Genomic DNA, 21534 nt, shown 5'->3' on the forward strand with positions numbered 1-21534 from the left:
TAGTAAGGTTTCTTTCAGTAAATACAAATTTGGTTTAACCCATGTTGCTGAATCAATAATTACTTGTGGATTACTGAGACATTTTCTTCTAATGCCCCTTCCTTACTTTGACAAATGCACTTATGAATGTGTGTTGAATGCATCGTACTTGAAAGGATGGTACTTCATTAAGTATCTATTTTCTATTAATTTTGAAACTAGCCCAACCAGATTAATCATCGAGGTTTCTGAAAGAATACATGCACATTTCTTAACAAGCGGTACTGAAACACAGTGTCATGTGACCCGCTTAATGAGCCCAATGCAACAATTCACTTTTTACTTTGGAGCCCACTGAAGAAAAGCCCACAATGGAGTCTGGTGTGTACAATCCATCAAATTCTACCTGTCCCTAGATCCACAAACATTCGAGAGCTTTCTCTAAGCAGCATGATTACTACATGTGACATAGTCTAGGGGTCAGGTTACTGATTCTAGAACTCACATATCTGGTTGCTAGTCTTTCCTTTCAGCCTGACAAAACTGAGTGATCCTGAGTGAATTGGTTTCTCCCTGTACCGCAGTCCCGTTAGGTACTAAAATACGGAATGTTGATTATTTAGTTAGAAACGTTTGAGACACCAATATTAAGGTTAATATAAAAAGGGCATTTGTATTTACAATAAGGTGCCTTAGTGCCAGAGTCCAGGGAGTAACTTTTAGAAAAGGCATAGCTGTACAGTCACCCTGCACTTTTGGCAAGCGGCACTCTCCCCATTTGAAAAATGTGTCCTGGAATGAACTGGCAGAGGACCTTTAGCCAAGTGATAACAGCATGCAATATATGCCACAATTTTCCAGGAAAGCCTCTTCACAGAGAATGAAATCCTGAGAAAGCCGCCTTCTAGAAATGAATGAAGCAAATCATTTGTCACATTGGTTTAGTGCGTGCCAGGCAGTCAGGGCACTTGAGTACATTTCTGTTTTTGATTACAGGATTGAGCTGATATTGCGAAATGTACTCAGTGAGAGCAGTAGCTATGGGACTTGAAGTCTTTGAGTTATAACATGAGCAAAGCCCTACTCATCAAGATATTTAATTTCTGTGCCTGGTAGTAGGAGAAGCCAGAGTGCAATAATGAATATACCAGCAGCATGAACACTGCATATGCAGCCTTGAGAGGGGCAAGAAGAACTCTGGTCTAACCATAACACCATCAAGGACTGTAGTATTGATTTAAAGTCTTGCTCAGGGATGTCGGATTGTATCCCTCTTGACATACTTGGTTACGTTTCTTGTCGAGAAGGATGCCTAGGGATTTGGTGTAGGCAATGATGGTGGACATGCATTCAAGATTGTTGAGGGACTCTAGATCTGATCAAACGGCGCATTGGGAAGATGAGCAGGAATTTGTTTTTCTGACGGTTAATCTTCAGATGATGTTGAGTAATCAAAGCATGATTTCTTTCCTGGGTCAGAGGGTCACAAGGGGTGACTTTCAGGTACAACTGGCTATTATTAGCATAATGGTTTAGCCACAGAGTTAGTCTACAATACATTCAAGGTGAATATTGAAGTCAGCAGGGTTAAGAGTGCAGCCTTGTGATACACCTTACATATGGTTGAATACAAATGGAAAGCAAATTTGCTATTTTAACCAGCTGAATGAGATGCAGTAGTCAGTTACCCCCACACTTCTGTGTTCCACTGAAGTTTCAAGGAGCTCTTTATCTACTGGGTCAAAGGTCACAGACATATCAAGGAGAATCACATAGCAGGACTCACGAGAGAACAGGGCTCGCAGGTCATAGTCACTTACTTGAAGCATAGCAGACTCCAGGTAAGGTTCAGTCTTCCCACTGGTTGAATGCAGGGGAGGTTTCTCCATTAGGGCTCAGGGGCTGCGCCCCGCCCCGCCCGCCCCGCTTAAATTCCTATACAGTTGCATACAAATATATTAAATAGATCGATTTATATAGAGATACGATCGTATCTCTAAACAAATCGATTTATTTAAGTCTGGGCTGTCTTTTTGTGCTGCCTTCTCCGCATCGTTCAGAATCAGGAGACGGAAGCCAGGCAGTATATCAGCTTTCTACAATGTGACACGTCCTGCGCTTTCTGTTTTAAATCCCTTCATTTCCATTGTGGTCTGTGGTTGTATGCACTCTATTGGCCTGCGTCACTATCAGCGTCACGGTTTCAGGCATCGGAGTCTTCATCCCTGTGTGATTTCAGACGTCCGTCATTCACAGGCAAAAGATCCCACCCTTTCGTCACACCTGGGAGTGGATGTAAGCACGTCTGATTTGGTGCCTTGTTCTTGGTAATGGCAAGTGTTTGAATGATAATCTCTGGTGTTACGTATACTGTGCTTAGACCCCTCGCCACGCTAACCTCCCCTATTATGACACCCCAGGCCCTGGATGCACGTTGCTGTTCCATTAGAACTGGAACTGCAGCGTTTGTTCCCCTGTAAAATGGATTCAAAAGACGAGCAGGCCAGCCAGGGTTCTTGTTCCCTTGTGAAGTTGATCCAACTATCCGAGTTAATGGCAAAGTGAAAAAGATGTGCTTACAGTGGACAGTTCTCAACAAGTTAGATAAGATGTCCTCATGGCTTTCATTATTTGTACATGACCAACATTTCAAATATGTTTTTACTATGTTGGCCATGCAAAGATCTAGTGGGGACGGTTTGGGAGTCACAGCCAAAGAGCTTCTTGAGTGATCCTAAACCACTAAATCTCAATCGTGGATGAAGATGTACATGAAATAATAGTGGGAATATGGGCTACCATACAGCAAACATGTTGATGCTTGTGGCTCCCTAACTCTTCACCCACTTATGAAAGGAGGGGACTAGTGTGGTAAAATGGCTTAGTCCAATCTTAAAATTACTTCAGTATTGGAGAGCATAATAAATCTAATAAACAATAAGGATTGTTTATTACACTGGTTGTGTATTTTGGGACATTTTTAGTCCAGATTTGCTACCAGGTCACCAACATTTTTACCATGCTCAAGCTGAAAACTTGGAAGATGCTAGGCATCAGCTTAGTGTCATGCCTTTCACCATCAGTGTTGTACTACGCCAATGGGAGTGCTGGCCTCAACCTCACACCTACGTTTCAGCACATCTCAGAATTCCAGGCTGAAAGGAACCATGGCCTCTCAGAACATACTCCAGTGTCCCCACGGTTGGGCAGACCAGGAAATCCCTGGCAAGAGCTGACAAACACACCCAATCCTTCCTTGCAGGAATGGCTGCAAGGCTTGGGAACAAACAGGCACATGCATCAAACCTTTTTGCGATCGCAAAGGGTGCGAATCGCAAAAATAGGCCGTTTGCGATCGCAAAAGTCAGTGTTGAAATGCATCAACTGTATATTTGCGAAAATCCATTTTTTCGCAAATATAAGGAATCGCAAAACATTCTGCGAATCAAATAGCGAATCGGTATTAGCGTGTCCCAATTACCGAATCGCAAACAACGAATCGCAAAATGTATGCATGACAAATCGCAAATAGCGATTTCCATGAAAATCGCAAATTAGCGATCGCTAAATAAGAAGGATCACAACCAGGTGGTAATCATGAGTGCAAATCACAGACAGGTGAAAACCAACTGAAACCCATTTAAACACACCCAGAATGAGCCAGCACTGTTCACAATGGCAGGGATTTACCTGATGGCGAGGAGGATGAGGCTGCAGGCTGCCGCACAGAGACGGAGGCGAATGAATGAGCGCATCTTCAGAGTCCGCATAACTTTGCTAGGCCAGCAAGAGGATGAGATATACGACAAGTATAGGCTCAATGCAGCAATGATCCATGACCTAATCAATGAATTGGACCCCATAATGCAACGACAGACACGTAGGACCAATGCCATCCCAACGCATGTGCAGGTCCTATGTTGCCTACACCTTCTGGCGTCAGGCAGTTTTCAGGGGGTCATTGCTGTTGCGGGAGGTGTGTCACAAAGCGCACTTTCAAGAATATTGAAAGCATTCCTTGATGCCATGATGGCCGTGATCGGGTCTCATATCAAGTTCCCTACCACCGCGCTTGACCTTGCAAAAACCAAACAGGAGTTCTACCAGATAGCTCGTTTCCCACATGTTTTGGGTTGTATTGATTGCACCCACGTTGCAATATGTCCCCCTGCAACACAGGAATATATATATAGAAATAGGAAATCTTACCATTCCCTCAATATTCAGGTTGTTTGCAATGCCAAAAACATTATCACTGACATTGTTGCGCAATTTCCAGGGAGTGCACATGACTCTTATATCTTCAGGCAAAGTGGCATACACACCCGTCTTGTCAGGGGAGAATTTGGAGAGGGACATCTGCTTGGTAAATATGTGTTATAGTTTATCACTGTCATTGTACGTATGTCAATGTGAAGCTGCCACTGACTCTTTGCTCCATTACATGTAGGTGACAGCGCATACGCCTTGCGTAATTACCTAATGACGCCTTACCTCAATCCCACAACTGCCAATCAACAGAGGTACAATGCAGCACATATTTCGACAAGGAACATCATAGAGCGCACATTTGGGCTGTTGAAGAGCCGATTCAGATGTCTACATAAGACCGGTGGAGCACTGAAGTACAACCCTGAACAATGCTGCAAGATAGTAGCGGCATGTGCCATGCTGCACAACATAGCGACAAGGGGAGGAATGGACATCGAGGTGTCTGACAGCGATTCGGAGGATGGGAACCAGCAAGTGCCACAACACCATGCAGCACAAGGGGCAGGCGCAGCAGAAGGGCGTAGGAGAAGATTTGACATCACACAAAATTATTTCTGAGGTGAGTAATGATGACACAGAAACTGACTATTGCTATCAGAGTATTCTTTAATTAAATAAAATTGCCATGAGTGTTCAAGCACACTTGTAATCTGACCAGTGCAATGGACATAAGTGGTTTGCAAATGTCAATTCACTTGTCACTCTGTGAAAAGTCAAATCCAAATAAATGGTTACGTCACCATAGTGGAATGCACTTGTACATGCCAGTCTAGCGCTTTTTCCCACGAACACCCAGACGCCTGTCAGACCCAGCATTGTCATCCGTTATGTTGGAAGCGGCGGGGGTACTGCTGCGTGTGTTGCGTCTTCCTGCAGTGCGGACTGGAACTGCCACACTACTTAGGCTTGAGCCACCCTCACTACCCTCTTCGGGCGTGGAATTGTTGGCCGCAATTGTGGAAGCATTTAGCAAATCAACTGCATTTGTGACCTGGTCCAGTGCTTTAGCCACATCGCCGCTCCAATGGCACATTTCAGTTTGCATGGTCACAGACCTACGTGCCAGCAGTGCAGTTGTCGTGGCCAATCTATTGTTTGATTTAGCAAACATTTTCAATTGCAGCATTAGTTGACGATGCTGTCTCTTCTGGGATACATTTCCCTCATGCATCACCTTGCTCAGTTGCTGCACACTTTCTGACAGTACTGCTATGTTGCTAGCCATCTTGCCAACTTGCAATTGTACCAATCGTGTGTTTTTTGTCTGCAGGCGCTGCATACGGAGCATCTGTCCCTCAAGACCACCCCAGACATCACTTGGTTGCTCCTCCTGCTGTGTCCTGAGTGCTCTTCCTCTCCTACGCCGGGCTCTGTGATTAGTTCTGGGGACCTGTGGTTGTGTTTGTGTGATGGAAGTTGTCTGGCCATGGCTGCCACCTGGTGTTGCATCAGCCTCATCATCTTCACACTCCATGGTGACTAGGGATGGAACAGTAGCCCTGCGTGACTTTGTTGGACGTGAGGGATTTATTTGCACCACAGGTGTGTCCATCTGTTCACCTGCGCTGGTGTCCTGCATGTCTGGGGAATCGCTATCCACATCTTCTACACGTTGTGCATCTGTGAGGTGAAACAGTGCAACACTGTATTATTTCATGTCTGTGATATTAATTGCACAGTAATAAATTTCTGCCTTTGTAAATGATTTTATACTCTATTCAGCTTTTTTGGGTTGTTACTCTGAGATTTGACATTTTAACTGCTTGACCTGACTACATCTCCCATAATGCCCCTCACCTACTGAATGCATTGTGTACTGGATGTTCAGGGTCTGCACTTGGGCTGTGCTATGGTCGAGTTCTACCTTTACATTTTGTAACACTAAGAAAACATACATTCATCTTACCTTCAGATGTGTTTGCTGCTCCGGACGTGTCCAGCTGGGTCACACCAACAACAGCTTCTGGCTGGATGGTGGATTCAATCAAGTCCTCCATGGGAGTGTTCCCAGTGTCTGTTGGTGTTCCCCCTCCTGTCTTCTTTGCCTCCTTCAGGCGGTCAGCTATGCGCACCTTAGCCCGACTGCGCAAGTCGTACCATCGTTTTTTGAGTTCTTCAATGGTGCGGTGTGTCACCCCAATGGCATTGACCCTGTTTTGGATCCGGAGCCAGATTTTCCTTTTCTCCTGCTCTGCCACTTTCAATGATGCCTTTCCAAACAGCTTGTCATGGCTGTGGACTACTCCCTCAATGAGGGTGTCAATTTCTTTTTCTGCAAATTTAATTTTGCGTTTCCTGCCTGTTTGGCTCTCCTCTGCTGTTTGTGAGGCTTCCATTTGATATCACAAGTTTTTCTTCTGTCTCTGTCACACTCCTGTTCTGCTCCCAGAGCCAGCTCCCTCCTCTCCCTGACACTGTGCACTGGAAATGAGGCTGGTGCTGCTCACTTCCTGGTTGTGATGTCATCAGGATGCATCAAAAAGCGACTTCGGTATTAGCGATTTCGCTAATTGCGAAATCGCTAATAGCGAGTTCGCAAATGCCGAAATCGCAATTTATTTAGCGATTTTTAGCGATTCGCAATATTCTCGCAATGTTTTTGTTGCATCGTGTTTTGCGAGTCTTTATTTGCGATTCCTTAAAATTCGCAAATAAGGACTCGCAAACTCTCTTTTTGATGCATGTGCCTGAAAATGTGGCATAACAGAGCAGAAAGCTGCACACTGCACCAGGTGTAGGAGTATGTGCTCTGAGCTCATGTACACGTGTGTACTGTGGAGGGCCATTTCCACACCTATAGGACTTTTCCACATTACTGTGTCCGCCTGCCCAGCGTCCTCCTGTAATTATCCCATGCTAGTCCTTTTCTCCCTATTGCTCCTGTGCCCCTATTGCCAGAGCCCTCATGACAGTGTGCTCCCAGCCCTGGTCCCATCATCTGCGCCCCTCTATCACTGTACTTGCGCATTATCCCCATGTCAGTGAAAGAGCCCCAAATTCAGTGCCAGGGCCCCAATGTGCTTGTGTGTCAGTCACTTAAGCAGTCAGTGTACCAGAGTACGATATTAAAACTGGCCCTGTCTTCATGCCCCTAAGTTAACCCTGATGCCAAAAACATGGATTGATTTACAAACAATGAATGCTAAAAACGTTAAGGCAGTGCATTCAGCGATTTAGTTCCTGGCTGTCTTATTTCATATGCTTTACTTAATCTTGCATTCCCCAAGAGAAAGCTATTTTTATAATGTTATTGTTTATCTTAATTTTTTTCTGTGCATACTTTGACACAAACCAGGTGTTTATTTAGGGCTTTGATTGACCACGCCTGCGCTATGGCTGAGGCCAAACAAAGTGCCTGTCAGTGGGTTGGCCTCTCTGCAGAGCATAGAGAACAATGTTTATGTATTCCATTTGCAAACGATTTTGAAGGGGGTACTCAGATGTCAAAATATCTGCAAAATATTGCAAGGCAAAAGTAAGAGAAAATAAAGTGCTTACATTTGAGGTAGAGCAGTGTATGTTTGGGGGATGTGAAGTGAGGGAGATGCGAGGAAGTGCATTCTGGGAAGAGTGAAAAGAGGGTGCTGAAGAGGAAAGAGGCGTTTGAAGATGTGCAGATGGACGAGATATGCAGAAAAAAAAGAGATTACATATCTAACAAAAAGCGCACATAACTGAAGGCCAAAACGCCTGCCACAGGCCTCAATTCTATTTAATTCACAGACTCACAATTTCAGAATTGAAACATTGAAACATTTCCAATGTTAATTATTTATAACAAATCCTTGTTGTTACTCATTTACCTTAAGCAGCTAACAACCATTGGCAAAGCCAGGTGTATGTCATTTATCTGGATGCTATTACATCTCAGAGAGAAAACAAAATACCGGTCAGGTGGCACACTATGGTAATCACAAAAATATGACATGTACCCCCACTTTCTTAATCCCACCTAAAGATCGGAATGCACATATTTCGATATAACTGGTTGCAGCCAGTAGCTGTGGGTGCTTACCGAAGCCTGGTTAGAGCATTTTGTTCCAAAGTTAATGCTACATGCAGTGCAAGACACTGGGCAAAAATACATTTTAAAGGGCTAAAGTTGTCCCCTGGTACAATTCACACATTACAGTAACTGTTAAACATATTAATGCTGTAAGATATGGGGCAGTTTTTAATGTGTTTAATATTTCAAGACTATATGTTCTCACTGATTTATAAGCCTTGCTTTATCACTACATTCATTTGCTTTAAAATGCACCATTTGCCAATCTTTCCTTCATTTTGTTCTTGGGAGAGGGACCCACCCTGGACCCCAGGTTTGTCCATTAGACTTTTTTGTGTTGGACGCCAAATAAAAGTCATGCCCAAAGTTTACGCGCACCACTTTCAAATGTCACCAGCTGCCACTGGTTGACTGTGATCAAGAAGGCAGTTTGAAGAGATGGCTTTGAGTTCTGTGCCATATGGTGCTTTCTGCCCTTGGTAAGAAAAAAGACCAGCTACAGACTAGACTTAAGGTTATTTAGGGCATACAGGTCTACTGAGAACTTGCTCAATCTTGAGGCAGTCAAGGAACTTGCCCTAAGCTAGCGAAGAGGTCACCAGATTTGTACAGTAGGGAGCCGGGGTGGTATATTTTCATCCTTCGCCAGATTGGCTGGATTGCGGACATTTGGTAAGGTACTTGTAAGAAAGACTATGGTTTATGTCAGTATATTTCTTTACAGGTCAAATGCGTGGCCAAGAATTTTCTGATGAGCACAGAGTGAGATTGGAGTGCGAGAGAAGCTAGTGGAAATACAGATTTTTCATCAAATAAAGGTAAATACCTCACACTTTACTAAAGAGCGAGGTATGGCGAAGGAGATAATCTAACAAAGAACGTTTTTGGAGCTGATAAATTAAAATCATTTCCAAGCTCTAGTGATATGGGTCTTAGCCTTAAAGGATCCAAACCGACCAACATAATGGAGTTGAAACAAATAGTGAATTTTCAGTAAAGCTTGAAATAGTGTTTTTAAGTGCACAAATAGCACAGGCACCAGATCCAACTGCCAAACTGCACTTTTGCCAATAAATACAGCAAGAACCAAATTCAACTATCTGCACTACGTGAAATGCTGATGCCGGAGGGTCTACCAATGAAACTTCTTCTCACTGATGAAGAAGTCAGAGAAAAAAACGTTAAAGAAGTAGTTCCCTACGCATCATAAAGAAGCTAATCTCTGTTTTCCATGAAAGAGAACACCTTAGGAATGCTTATATATGTTCCCAGAAGCTAGTAGTTTTCTATCCTAAAACTTTGGAAGTCTGCATTGACATCAACACTCTTGCCAGCAGAAAGTGTTCATTAAATCTAAAATAATGAAATACCACCCATCAGAAAAGTCAATGTGCATAGCCAATGAAGCTAAGTCTAGCACACATACGTTTACACGTTGTAAAAGGAGGAATGGAGACCAAGGATAAAGCTCAAAGTTATTCAAGGACTTTTGATGCATAAGTAAATATTATTTTAGATCCCCATATTCACAAGTTTTCATTCTTTTCAACTTCGTTTGTAAGTAAATTTAGAAACACTTTTTCGATGCTACTCACCAAAAGAATTCTTACCTTAAGCCCCAAGTAACAAAGTCTAATCAGTGGCATTTACATTTGCCAATGAAACGTGGGTACACTTGTCCAGTGAAAATATTCACAAACACATTTCCATCAACACTCAAGGGTTTATTAATTAAATTTTTCCTTCAGCTCCCTTTAAAGCAGTTCTTGACTGAAACAAATTCTAAACATGTTATTTCCCGTTACTTCTATTCCCCTATCTGTACGCGACTTATCCAACCGCATTCGCAATTGGCTTCCTCTAAAAAAGGAAAACGCCAAGTGAGTCTTTCTTTGTACCTATCATTCAAATGTAATCATGTCAAATGTTATGGTCTGGCCCACATTAAAACACCAGCCCGCCCTTCCCACAGAGGCATACGTCAATACCATCTGCCATGCATAATACAAAGTTATACAGTGATGTCATGCATTGTGATCTGACCAGTGTGGGTGCACAACACGGTCTATCCTTTAATGCCAAAAGTCAAATGACATCTATCCTGTGTCATGTGCCATACTCTGGCATTTCATACTTTCACTGTACATTCAATTGAGACATATATTACCAATTTGCCTTAATCTAGCTTTCCTTCTATGTAGCTTTACTTACCTAAGAACTTAACTGAAAATAGGGGGGCGGAGCTTGCTCGCGACCAAGATGGCCGCATGAGCCTTTACCTCCGTGTGATCGCTGATATATCCGTTCATTATCCGGCAGCCACGCAGCCCTCCATGATCGAAAAAAGGTGGTGCGAGTGCAGGAAAGTGCCAGGATCACAGCCGACGAACTCTGGTCGCTCTCGGACCGAGAACAGAGGAGCTGCGCACCTTGAAAGTCACCCGTAAAGCAGGGCCTGAATCCCCGGACTGCGTTGGAGCGGGACTGCGGTGGTGGGTTCGCGGCAAGCGGTGGGGCGGCCGGGAGGCGGCTCGGACCCACACATTTTACAGACTGCGGCTGCTGCGAGCTCAATCTAGCGAAGCGCTGCTGGGGTGTAAGCTGTGAGCCGACTGCGGCAGATTGAGCATCAGAGGAGACGCGCAGGCTCGCAGGGCCGACCGGCCATTTTCTGGCAGAACGACATCGGTGCACACAAATTGCAGCGGAACAACTGCTTCATTCGGCCTACCAGTGAGATGTGTTTGCGGGGCCTGAGGTGAGAGCTGCCCGCGACCGGATCCCTGAAACGGATCCGGATATGAGCACGGAGGTGCGGACACCCTTCCCCCCTGGAACCGCCATTTAATTCACGTACGAGCGTAGAGCTCGGCGCTGTACAATAGCGCGGAGGTCTGGGTCGCCGGTGTGAGCAGGGGGAAAGGAAGTGAACACCGGGGGTGGGGGGACACCTCCTCTAGTGCGGTGAATCCTGCAGTGCGCAGTTAGAGGAGCGCTCCATCAGGGAGACAAGACCAATTGGCAGCCCTGGGACAGCTTGTTGCAAGTGTAGTACCTACACCTGAGGAGCGAGACTGACAGACCGAAGCGCATATTAGAGAAGACGGTGCCTTATCCTGCTGCTCACCCCCTAGCCCACGTGGAATGGTGTCTTCAAGTCTCGCACCGCAATGCGCGGGGCAGAAGGAGGCGACGGTGTGTATTTAGGCTGGACACGCCGGTGGCACGCAGAAGACGCGGACAGAATAGGCGAGGAAGAAACATGAGTGGGAGCATGGCCTGGTGGCACGCTGCTAGACACACTGAAAGAAGGAGCTTCCCTGTGCATTGCAACGAGGACCTGGCAGCTTGCGCGCGAGGAGGGGCATTGGACACCGGTGGCGCTATTCGAGGGGCATCACCTCAGTAGAAGCCTGATAACGATGCGGACTGGGGTGGCAGGTGGTCCTCTTTACCCCTGGTAGACATCCAAAGTGCGGAGCCCTGTGGCTGGTGTGTAGTGTAGTCTTGCCTGGTGGTGCCTACTGAGAATCGCCATGGGCAGAGTTGACAGGGCCCAGCCCAAGTTCTCTTTCGAGCAGAAGCGGTTGAAACCGCACAACGCCTCCACGGATGGTGCGGACAGGACACAGACCCCCCACCCCCCGAGCCTGAAGACGCCAGCCCGGATATTCAGGGGATGTTAGTGGCCATGGAAAAAAGCCTGGGCACAAAGATGGACAGGATGGTGGAGCGATAGACAAACATGCAGAACGCTTAGATATGTCTGAGCGCAGACAGACGGAGGTGGAAGAAGCACACACTACGTTGGATACAGAGCATAAGCAACTGGGGAGGGTCTTGCGCATCCTGCAGGATAAAACGGAGGACTTTCACAGTTGTTAATTAAACTAGAGGCTCGGAATGGCGGGACTTGGGGTAGGGATGGACATCTGTCTAACTGGTACCATTAGAGAGTTGAAAGACATGGTATGTTAAGTCTGCAGGGCTGTGTATATTTTTACATCAGCGATGCACGGGAAGGGTCTGGCTAATATAATGTTTCAGTTACTTTCTTCTCATAGTTATCTGCAATATAGCGAGCAACATCCGCCCACGAGTGCATCACATAAAGGGGAGGGTGGAGGGGTAGTTATTAGGGTTTCTAGGGGGATGAGGCACGGCCGAGTTGGGGGAGGTCTGTTGTGGGTGGGGGAGGGTGGAAGAAGGGGTTGGTTTAGATGTTTCAGTTATTTGAAGTATTACGTCAGTATGACCACAAAGAGATTATCATGCATTTGTTTAGCAGGTTGAGATATACAATGCGATGCACTACACGAGACGGCGGGGGAGGGTGAGACACACACATTGGTGACCCTGGGTTCCCTCCGCACGCTTACTTGGAATGTTGCACAAGGTATTGAACTATTTACTTAGGCAAAACGTCGACATAGCCCTGATACAGGAGACACATCTCCCACTGAACAGTGCATTGTTGCGCAGTAGGAAACTTATAGATAACGCCTCTATTGCAGGTTTCACCACGCATGCCAGAGGGGTGCTAACATGGGTTAACCCCAAGTCGGCCTTAACAATGGTCCAATTGGAATCCGACATCGATGGTCGATTTGTGATCTCCAGATGTCAAGGGAAAGGAGGTGACATCATTATAGTCCACGTTTATGGCCCAAATTATGATTGCCCGGAGTTTTATAATTCCCTAGCTAGCACTGTCTATAAGTATCCAGATGTACAGTATCTTTGGGGTGGAGATTTTAATCTCGTCAGGAACCCTAATTTGGATAGATGGGTGGGGGTCACCGAGACGGCCATCCGCGGCGGCCACAGCACTAGAGAATGCTATGCTAAGCATGGATCTTTGTGATGTATGGCGATCACGATATCCGGATAAGGGAGGCTATACGCATTACTCTGCTTATCATAATTTACACACCCGTATTGACTATTGGCTGATTTCCTCGTCTCTTATAGGACAAATTCGAGAATGCCTAGTACTCCCTTGTACACTATCTGACCATTCTTCCAGCTCCCCCATTTACTTGGAGGTTTCCCCCTTACTCTTCACTAGACCCCGTCTTCAAAGAAGATATGTCTGAAGCTATTCAAACTTTTTTCAACACCAACGTTGGGTCTGCGGAGGACTTCCAGATTGTCTGTGAAGCCTTCAAGGTTTACATTAGAGGTGTAGCTATTGCAAAACACTCGGGGGTCTTACGCTCGATCTGACAACGACTGGCTGACCTAGAGCGGAAACTGAATACTCTGGAACTTCACCAACAGACAAATAATGATGAGGCACTGGCTCGGGAAATTAAAGAGTTAGTGGGTGAATATCACGATGCGGCTGATAGTGAAATCAAGCATCTTGGGAAATATGCCACGGCAAGAGTCTATGGGGAAGGGGACAGGCTGGGTTCTGTGTTAGCTCAGATATTGAAGGCTAAACATGGCAGAACACAGGTTACGGAGCTCAAATCAGCAGAGGGTGAGATACTAACGGAAGAGGCGGCTATAGCGGATCGGTTCAAGCAATATTATGCGGACCTGTACACGGAGCGTGCGTCCGGCATAGAAGAAGAGATCCTTACCTATCTCGAGCATATTAAGTTACCATTTCTCACTAACACCCACCGAGAGTTCCTTATGCGACCTATAGAGAAAGAGGAAATTTTAATAGCCCTGGCTGGTATGAAAGCCACGAGCGCTCCGGGGGCGGATGGCCTCACTGTAGGCTTTTATAAAAGCTTTCTTGATCTATTGCTCCCTCATCTCTCAATGTTTTTTGATGATATATGCGACACGGGCTCAATGCCGCCGACGATGAGAGAGGCGATAATAGTTGCCATTCCCAAACCTGGCAAACCCCTAGACAAATGTGTATCTTACCACCCGCTCTCTCTTCTTAACGTGGACACCAAATTATTTGCTAAGATACTTACCAATCGGTTAGTCCCTCTGGCACCATTATTAGTTGCCACAGAACAGGCCGGGTTTATCCAGATAAGAACCTTACATAAAATCTCCGCACAGTATTCGGTACCATTCAGCATACCAAACCAGAATCGAAGACGGTCGCGGTCTTTCTCGACATGGAGAAGGCCTTCGACTCTGTCCTGACTAGGATGGGATGGGACCGGTCTTTCTTCAACTGATAGGGGTCCTTTATAACGCGCTCACGGCGCGTATCAGAATAGGCAGTTTAGTGACAGACTATCACGATTTCCAGAGGGACAAGGCAGGGCTGCCCGCTGACCCCTATCTTATACGCCTTGGTAGCCGAACCACTGGCTTGTGCATTGAGGAAGTACCATAGTCATAGGTGGGTCAGCTTCCCAGATTACAAGATCATTGTCTCTACCTATGCGGACGACACATTATTGTATGTTCGCTAGCCGGAAACTGACCTTTCCTCCGTCCTTAGAGAGGTGGTACACTTTGGGGCACTGTCGGGCCTTTGAGTTAATTGGGCAAAATCCATAATTTTCCCGATCACCCCAGCCACGGTACCTTTTGAAGAGGACTACCCGCTACAGTGGACCACGGACACGATCCGATATCTCGGTATCCGTTTACATACCGATTCAGATATTGTGCTCAGAGAGAACTATGGTGCCGCAGTCAGCAGGCTGGAGGATGATGTGGAGACTTGGATCAGGTTACCACTGTCTCTCCTTGGCAGAATCTCTATAATGAAGATGGTGGCTCTGCCACGATTTCTGTTTCTCTTCATGAACATCCCCTCGTTCTGCCCTGTTTGTTTTTCCAGAGGGTCCACACTTTACTGGTTAAATTAGCCTGGGCGGGCAAACAAGCGAGGGTGAGCTGGCGGATTCTAACGTTACCGTACCATTTGGGGGGCTGGGCGCCCCAGACTTAAATCTGTATTACAGAGCGGCGCAGGGCGCCCAGGTTTACTATTGGATACATAGCTCGCCGGATATTCAATTTCTCCGCATGGAAAAACGTTTTGCTGCTCCTCTTTCCCTGCCGGCCACGTTATTTGACCCTATAGACCGCAGGACCGGTATCTTGGACTCTCTTAATTCGACTTGACATGCGTTGCATAACATCTTACAGTTGCAAGCAGGAGCGCTGCTATACTCCCCAGATATGCCTATAGATTGGACTCTCTGGTTGGCCCCGTGTAGGGATAAAGGGGTTATACGTGCATTGCAAGCGTTGAATATTATGACGACAGGGGACCTATTTCTAGACAGCACTGTAAAATCCTGGGAAGAGGTAGAAGACCCGGAGATAACTTGCAACATGCTACAGCGTTTCCAATTCCATAGAGTGAGGAGGGCGCTTAGAGATATCTTAGGAGAAGAGTTACAGGAACCCCCTGAGGTACCGGAACTGTCTTATATAATCAGAGCTAAGTCGCCCCGAAAAAATGGTCACTAACATATAGAGACTGGGAATGTCCCATAGAGAGAATCAATATACTAAAGCGAGATTGGCCTGGCAACGGGATTTGCAACAGACTATAGACGACGCCATGAGGACATATTGTTGCACTAGCACCCGGCGTATCTCCTTGCACGGCAGGCATAGACTGATTCACTTTAAGTTTTAATAGAGTGAATTATATGCCAGAAAGACTACACAGATATGGGTTACGAGAGACCTCGGCCTGTGATAGATGCAGGGCGCTAACTGCGGATGTTATACATTTAGCATGGCAGTGTCCGGGGGTGTATGCATATTGGGAATCAATTTTTCAGTAATTGGGGAAAATAACAGACTCGGAGCTAGCCCCAGACCCGTTCCTGACTCTTCTGGGATATACCAAACAATTGCCTAGAGCAGTGCATAGATTAGTAGATATGGGTCTGCTCATGGCAAAACGTCGAGTCACATTGTGCTGGTTGAGGGGCCCCTTACCTACATTAACACAATGGGCACACAAACCTAGAATTACAGCTAATTGCTCCCTCCTAGGAGTAGACCCAAGAACTTCTGGGGACTTTACACGACTTACTTAGCAACCAAACACTCGATGGTGGACTTGTAGCTCCTGCGGACCCGGATGGCAATACGCGGGACACAACCACTTAGTCAGTGGTAAGCAGCACGACTCGGACGCTATCGCCTCGGGAATTGGGTGGAGACAGCCCCTGACTGCTAGGGGATAAAGTACCTTCAGAATGCAAGGAACATGGGCCTAGAGACTACATAATAGATAGCCAAACTCCCCCGCCTAACATGGACATTTTAACGACCGCCTATACAACAAGCGTAACTGGTCAATGTTTTATAGACGGCAGTTTGAGCAGGTTCTGCTTTTATGTTTTTGTTCTATCTGTGATACTTCTTGCAAAAATGTGTCATCTAATTATTAGCTCACTATCGCTGCCTGCTCGCTGGGTTGTTGGCCTCTTAGCTGTGTCGCACTATATATAATATCATGCTGCCGGCCCCAGGGTTGTAGGCAACTGGCTGCGTTTGATTGAGATGTATGCAATGACATTTTTTTTTTTTTTTAGTTTACTGAAAATAGGTCTGTCAGTTAGTGAAGGTAAATACATGGTAAGAATGTTTAAGATAATGTTGGCACTGTTCACAAAATCAAATGGAAATCAAAACGGCAGATGTAAATATAATCTTGCATTTGCCTTAGATTTTCTTTTATTTTGAAACTCTTAAAAATGTTGTGCGAGAAAGTTACAACTCCAGACATTTTGCAAGCAGAAATTGTATTACTTACTTCTAATCCTGGTGGTGGCTTGCAGGCAGACAATCTGCTTTGTTCGGAGTTTTAAAAAAGTGCGTTTACACTGTAGGTTTTCCTGTTTTTGTCTAATGGGAAAACAATTGTCCTTCTGGAGATACACCCACTGACCGGGAGGTGAGCTTTGCTCACTCTTGCCCCATAAACACAGCTAAAACGACCCTCTCCTTGTACACATTTATGAACGTTTCTGAAGTGGGAAACTACCTGAAAAACTTCTGTAAAACCCACAAGTTTCCCCGATGTTTTACTTAGCTATTCCACTCTGTTTTTCCAACTGATGGAGAAATTCTTACAATCTATGTCTACTTGGAATGCCATATCAAAGAATCTGGTTTCCACTTTATAAGCCAAAATGCACTCTTTTGGGCAGGCATAAAAACTTTTTTATTTGGCCTGCCACCAATTATATTAGACTTTTCATCCCAACTTCTTTTACCCCCAGCCATGGCACTTAAAGGATTAACAGATTTGTAGCTCTTTCTCAATTCTATCTGACAAAATCCATTCCGTGAGCTAACACAATAGTGTTCTTACCAGCCAGGTCTTCCACCTAGGACTTACCGCAATGGGTACTTCAATGCATAAGCGGATGCCAGGAATCCACCCAGATTGTGTCCTAACAAGATCATTTTTTCCAGTCCTACTTCAATCCTCCACTCTTCTATGGAATCCACAAACTGATTTTCAGCTCCTTCTGCATCACTCGGAAACAACGGGCGACTACTGCGGCCAAATCCCAAGATGTCAAATGCATACACAGCCCGGTCTTGGCAGAGTTCTTCAAAATTAAGAGCCCAAAGTCCAACTGCGCCTCCAAAGCCATGCAAAAGGACTATTGGGGTTTTGTCTGAAATGGCCTGAGTGAATGAGAGGGTCCAGATTTTATTTCCATTCGATATTGTGATGTGTTCTTTACTGTACGGGATCTTGATACCTGTTAAGAGAGAAAAACAAACAAATTCTAAGTTGGAAAAGTACATCACACAGAACACAAACAAACATTTAGAGAACAAAATCAGCCCTGAAGGGGAAAAAGTTCTGCAAACAATGGTTATTTATTTACACATCAGTGAAGCGCAGATATCCGCCAAGGAGGCAGCAGAGTGCTGCACAAAAGACAATAAAGTGTGAAGAAAAACTGCAGTGAAGAAAGATAGCAACCCACAACAGGATATTAATCATCACAATCAGGTGAAATTTGAAAAACAGATACAACTGACTTCATTTTCTACAAAAAATAACAATATTTGTGTAAACATTTCTCCTGGATGAGAATTCCAAAGTGTGGATGCGTCAGTTGAGAAGTCTTAGTCAAGAGTTTTCTATTTTCTAACCAGAGGAAGTGCCTACTAAAAACCCAGGGGTGAATAGGTCATCTCTAAAACAGTTAGTTGAGCAAGAGCAAAGATCTGATCCTTTGAGGTGACTTTACAGGTGTTCTATAACAGGCATGCATTTATTTATAGTTTTTTTAAACACACTGTTACCCCAAAGGGTGTCCTGGTGCTAAACAAATTAGAGGTGTCATTGCCTTCAAAATGCAAACAGAGGGAGCCAATGAAGATTTAAGAAATCTGATCAGATTCACTGGTGTCAACAGCAATGAGAAAGACAGCGTTCAAAGCTCCTGAGACGAAAGAGACACCCTTCAGTGACAGCGTAGAAATACAGCAACATACTTAAGCAAACCCCAGACTGTGATGTACATTTCCATTACTAACTAATCAGACCCTCCAACAGACTTCCCGGGAAAGGATTTCACTCAAAACTAAAGAACAATAGGGTGGTCCCATGTGAAAATAGACAAAATATGAAAACTGTACAAATACAAGCCCAAAAATATAGACTCAAAATATTGATGATAAACAAACATCTCCCAACAATAATACTGGGGGGACTCTAGATGCTACTTCTAAATGCTTTCTGCTAGACTGGAGATGCAATGTGCGCGAGCTGTGAGCTTTCTTCATTTCTTGCTTGTATGAGGCAAGCAGGAAGTCTTTCGGAGGGTGAAAGCAGCTATCCGTCGGTGCCCAGCACAGTGATCAGAGTTAAGTATGTTCATGGACAGCCCTGTCTAGGGCAGTAGTATGTGTTACATCCTACGCCAGGCCACAAGCTGAAGCTTCTCAAGAATATGGCCCTGCAGATATGCAGGAAGTGCAATGGGCACTCACCCTAACCCCCTCATTTGTCAAATTCCCGTTTCTGTGCAAGGTAACAGGTTTACAGATTTTGCAACCATCCACTTTGTCCAACGTTATGAAGCAAGCAACCCAGTGCTCTCTGGAAAGCAAAACAATTACCCCCATGCACCTCCGGACCATCACCTCACTTCCCGAATTCTGAATTGCCGTCAAGACCTGGCTGTTCGAATAAGCCGCAGGGGCCTGCAAGCAGCTGGATACTCTTTCGGGTGATTAGCCGCGCTTTATAAATCCCGATTAATTGATTGACTCCATATCAAACAAGCCTGAACCCTGCTTCTACCTGTGCAAAATGGAGCTAATATAGATGCGGGGGTGTGGGAACTACATTTTAAAACCCTATATGCAGCAACTACTGACCTAGATTTTATGCCATTGCACAAATCTAAACCCGGGGAGGTGGAGGCACTGGAATTTACCCCTGAGGATGTTTTTATTGCCTTAGGGAAATTGGCGATGGGCAAAGCACCAGGTATAGATAAACTCCCTGGGGACTTGTTTAAAGATCAACCGAAGATGTGGGCGCCATATTTTTGTGCTTTATTTAACTCTATTCTGCGTGGTATGGAGGTGCCGGGTATTTGGCTGGGAGCAGAGATTATACCAATTTACAAAAAGGGCTCCCCTCTGCTCCCAGTCAATTACAGGCCCATCAGCCTCATTGACGTCCCTCAAAAAATCTTCTCACTACTCAATTTAGATCGTTTGCAGGAGTGGATCAATGAGAATGAAATCCTTTCCCCATATCAGGCTGGTTTCAGGAGGAACACATCCACCATGGACCAGATCTTCCGTTTAGTTATGCTGTATTGGAAGACGGTATTAATAGAGGGTGGCAGCCTCTACATGGTGTTTGTAGACCTCCGTTCCGCCTTTGATACTGTTCCCAGGGGGAAACTTTGGGCTGTGCTTCGGGACTTGGGAGTTCCGCAAGCACTGCTGGGGGTGTTAGTAAGGTTACATGCTCAGAATTTTGCACAGGTTAGGTGTGCGAGAGGAGGAATACTGTCTGCTAGGTTTCCGGTAAATAGGGGGGTCAGGCAAGGGTGCGTCCTGGCCCCAACCCTGTTTTGCTTGTTTGTGAATGGAATGATCTCACACTTGGATGCAGTGCCAAATAATGATGCACCTAGATTGGCAGGTAGGAAAGTTTCGGCAATAATGTTTGCCGATGATACTCTCCTACTCTCCAAGTCCCCTATGGGGATACAACGTATATTGAATGGTTTTAATGATTTTTGTTGTGCCCATGGATTACAGATTAACGTAGACAAGACTAAATTTATGATATTTAATCCCCCTTCACACACTCGACCAGCACCAATACTGGAATCGGTCAGACTGGAGAGAGTTCAGACATTCCAATACCTAGGCGTCACGCTAAGTGAAAACCTCTCATGGGGCCCTCATCATGCCAAGTCCCAACTTAAATTGTCCCAAATTGTGGGGGGTATTCTTAAGATGACAAATGCCTCAACATATAGGCCTAGAAGTCCTGCGCTTGAAATATACAAAGCTAGGGCGAGAGCAGCGGCATTGTATGGGGGGGAACTTTGGGGGCGTGCTTTCAGGCCTGAAATCTCCAAAGTGGAGAATAGATTTCTGCGGCAGCTGCTGCTGCTCCCCCAAAGTACACCCCTTCTACCGCTAAGGCTCGACTTGGGTTTATTCCCCATCCAGGAGGAATTATCTATTAAACCCCTTAGGTTTTGGAGGAGGTTATGGATCACCCCCGAACTCTCGCAGTATAGAAATGAATTGCAAGAAGTATTGAGTTCAAGCAAGGCAGCGAACATATCATGGCTCACCTTTGTTAAACAAGAACTGCTGACAATGGGTCTCTCAGCCCTGTGGCATAATCCAGCTAAGGCCTGCAGGGAGATCTCAGGGAAATCACTAACGGGGCGCTACAGGTCACGCTGCAGCAGTACATGGCTGCACGACTCTCGGAATGGCACTATGGTAAAATCATTTTTAGAAATTAAATTTGCATTTGCCTTTGAAGAATTTTTGAATGTTATCCACCCTGTTGCGGCCAGGAAGCTGTACATACAATGGAGGTTTGGTTCACTCCCAATAGGGTGTCTCACAAGCTAATGGTCATCTTCTGGGGTCACCCAATGCCCAGGCTGTGGAGCTGAAAAGGAGAATGAATGCCATATTTTATTCTTTTGCCCTGCTTATAGTAGAGCTCGGAAGTTCTGGATTGTACCAATCTGTAAAAACCTGGGCTTCCAGAAATGTTCAGCTGCATTAAGAATTTTTAAATCTGATACTGCAGGATATATTGTGTTTGCCCTATCGAAGTTTCTGCTCGCCATGTGGTCTAAAAGGAG

At 45.3% G+C, this 21534-nt stretch overlaps 1 protein-coding gene and 1 long non-coding RNA gene across 3 annotated transcripts in view; one reads left to right on the top strand and one right to left on the bottom strand.

Annotated features, from left to right (window-relative positions):
• Nucleotides 1–21534, bottom strand: part of ABHD5 (abhydrolase domain containing 5, lysophosphatidic acid acyltransferase) — a 183343-nt gene that overhangs the window by 60781 nt on the left and 101028 nt on the right. For both annotated transcript variants that reach the window (XM_085630598.1, XM_085630597.1), the window contains one exon: nt 17553–17925. In XM_085630598.1, the coding sequence (XP_085486724.1) occupies nt 17553–17925 (373 nt within the window). The remainder of the gene's footprint in view (nt 1–17552; nt 17926–21534) is intronic.
• On the top strand, nt 4428–5956 carry LOC146789012 (uncharacterized). The gene is made up of 2 exons (XR_014969739.1): nt 4428–4810; nt 5522–5956. It is a non-coding gene; the product is annotated as an uncharacterized LOC146789012 (long non-coding RNA).

The sequence above is a fragment of the Triturus cristatus genome, chromosome 10 (assembly GCF_964204655.1).
Source record: "Triturus cristatus chromosome 10, aTriCri1.1, whole genome shotgun sequence".
Taxonomy (NCBI): Eukaryota; Metazoa; Chordata; class Amphibia; order Caudata; family Salamandridae; genus Triturus; species Triturus cristatus.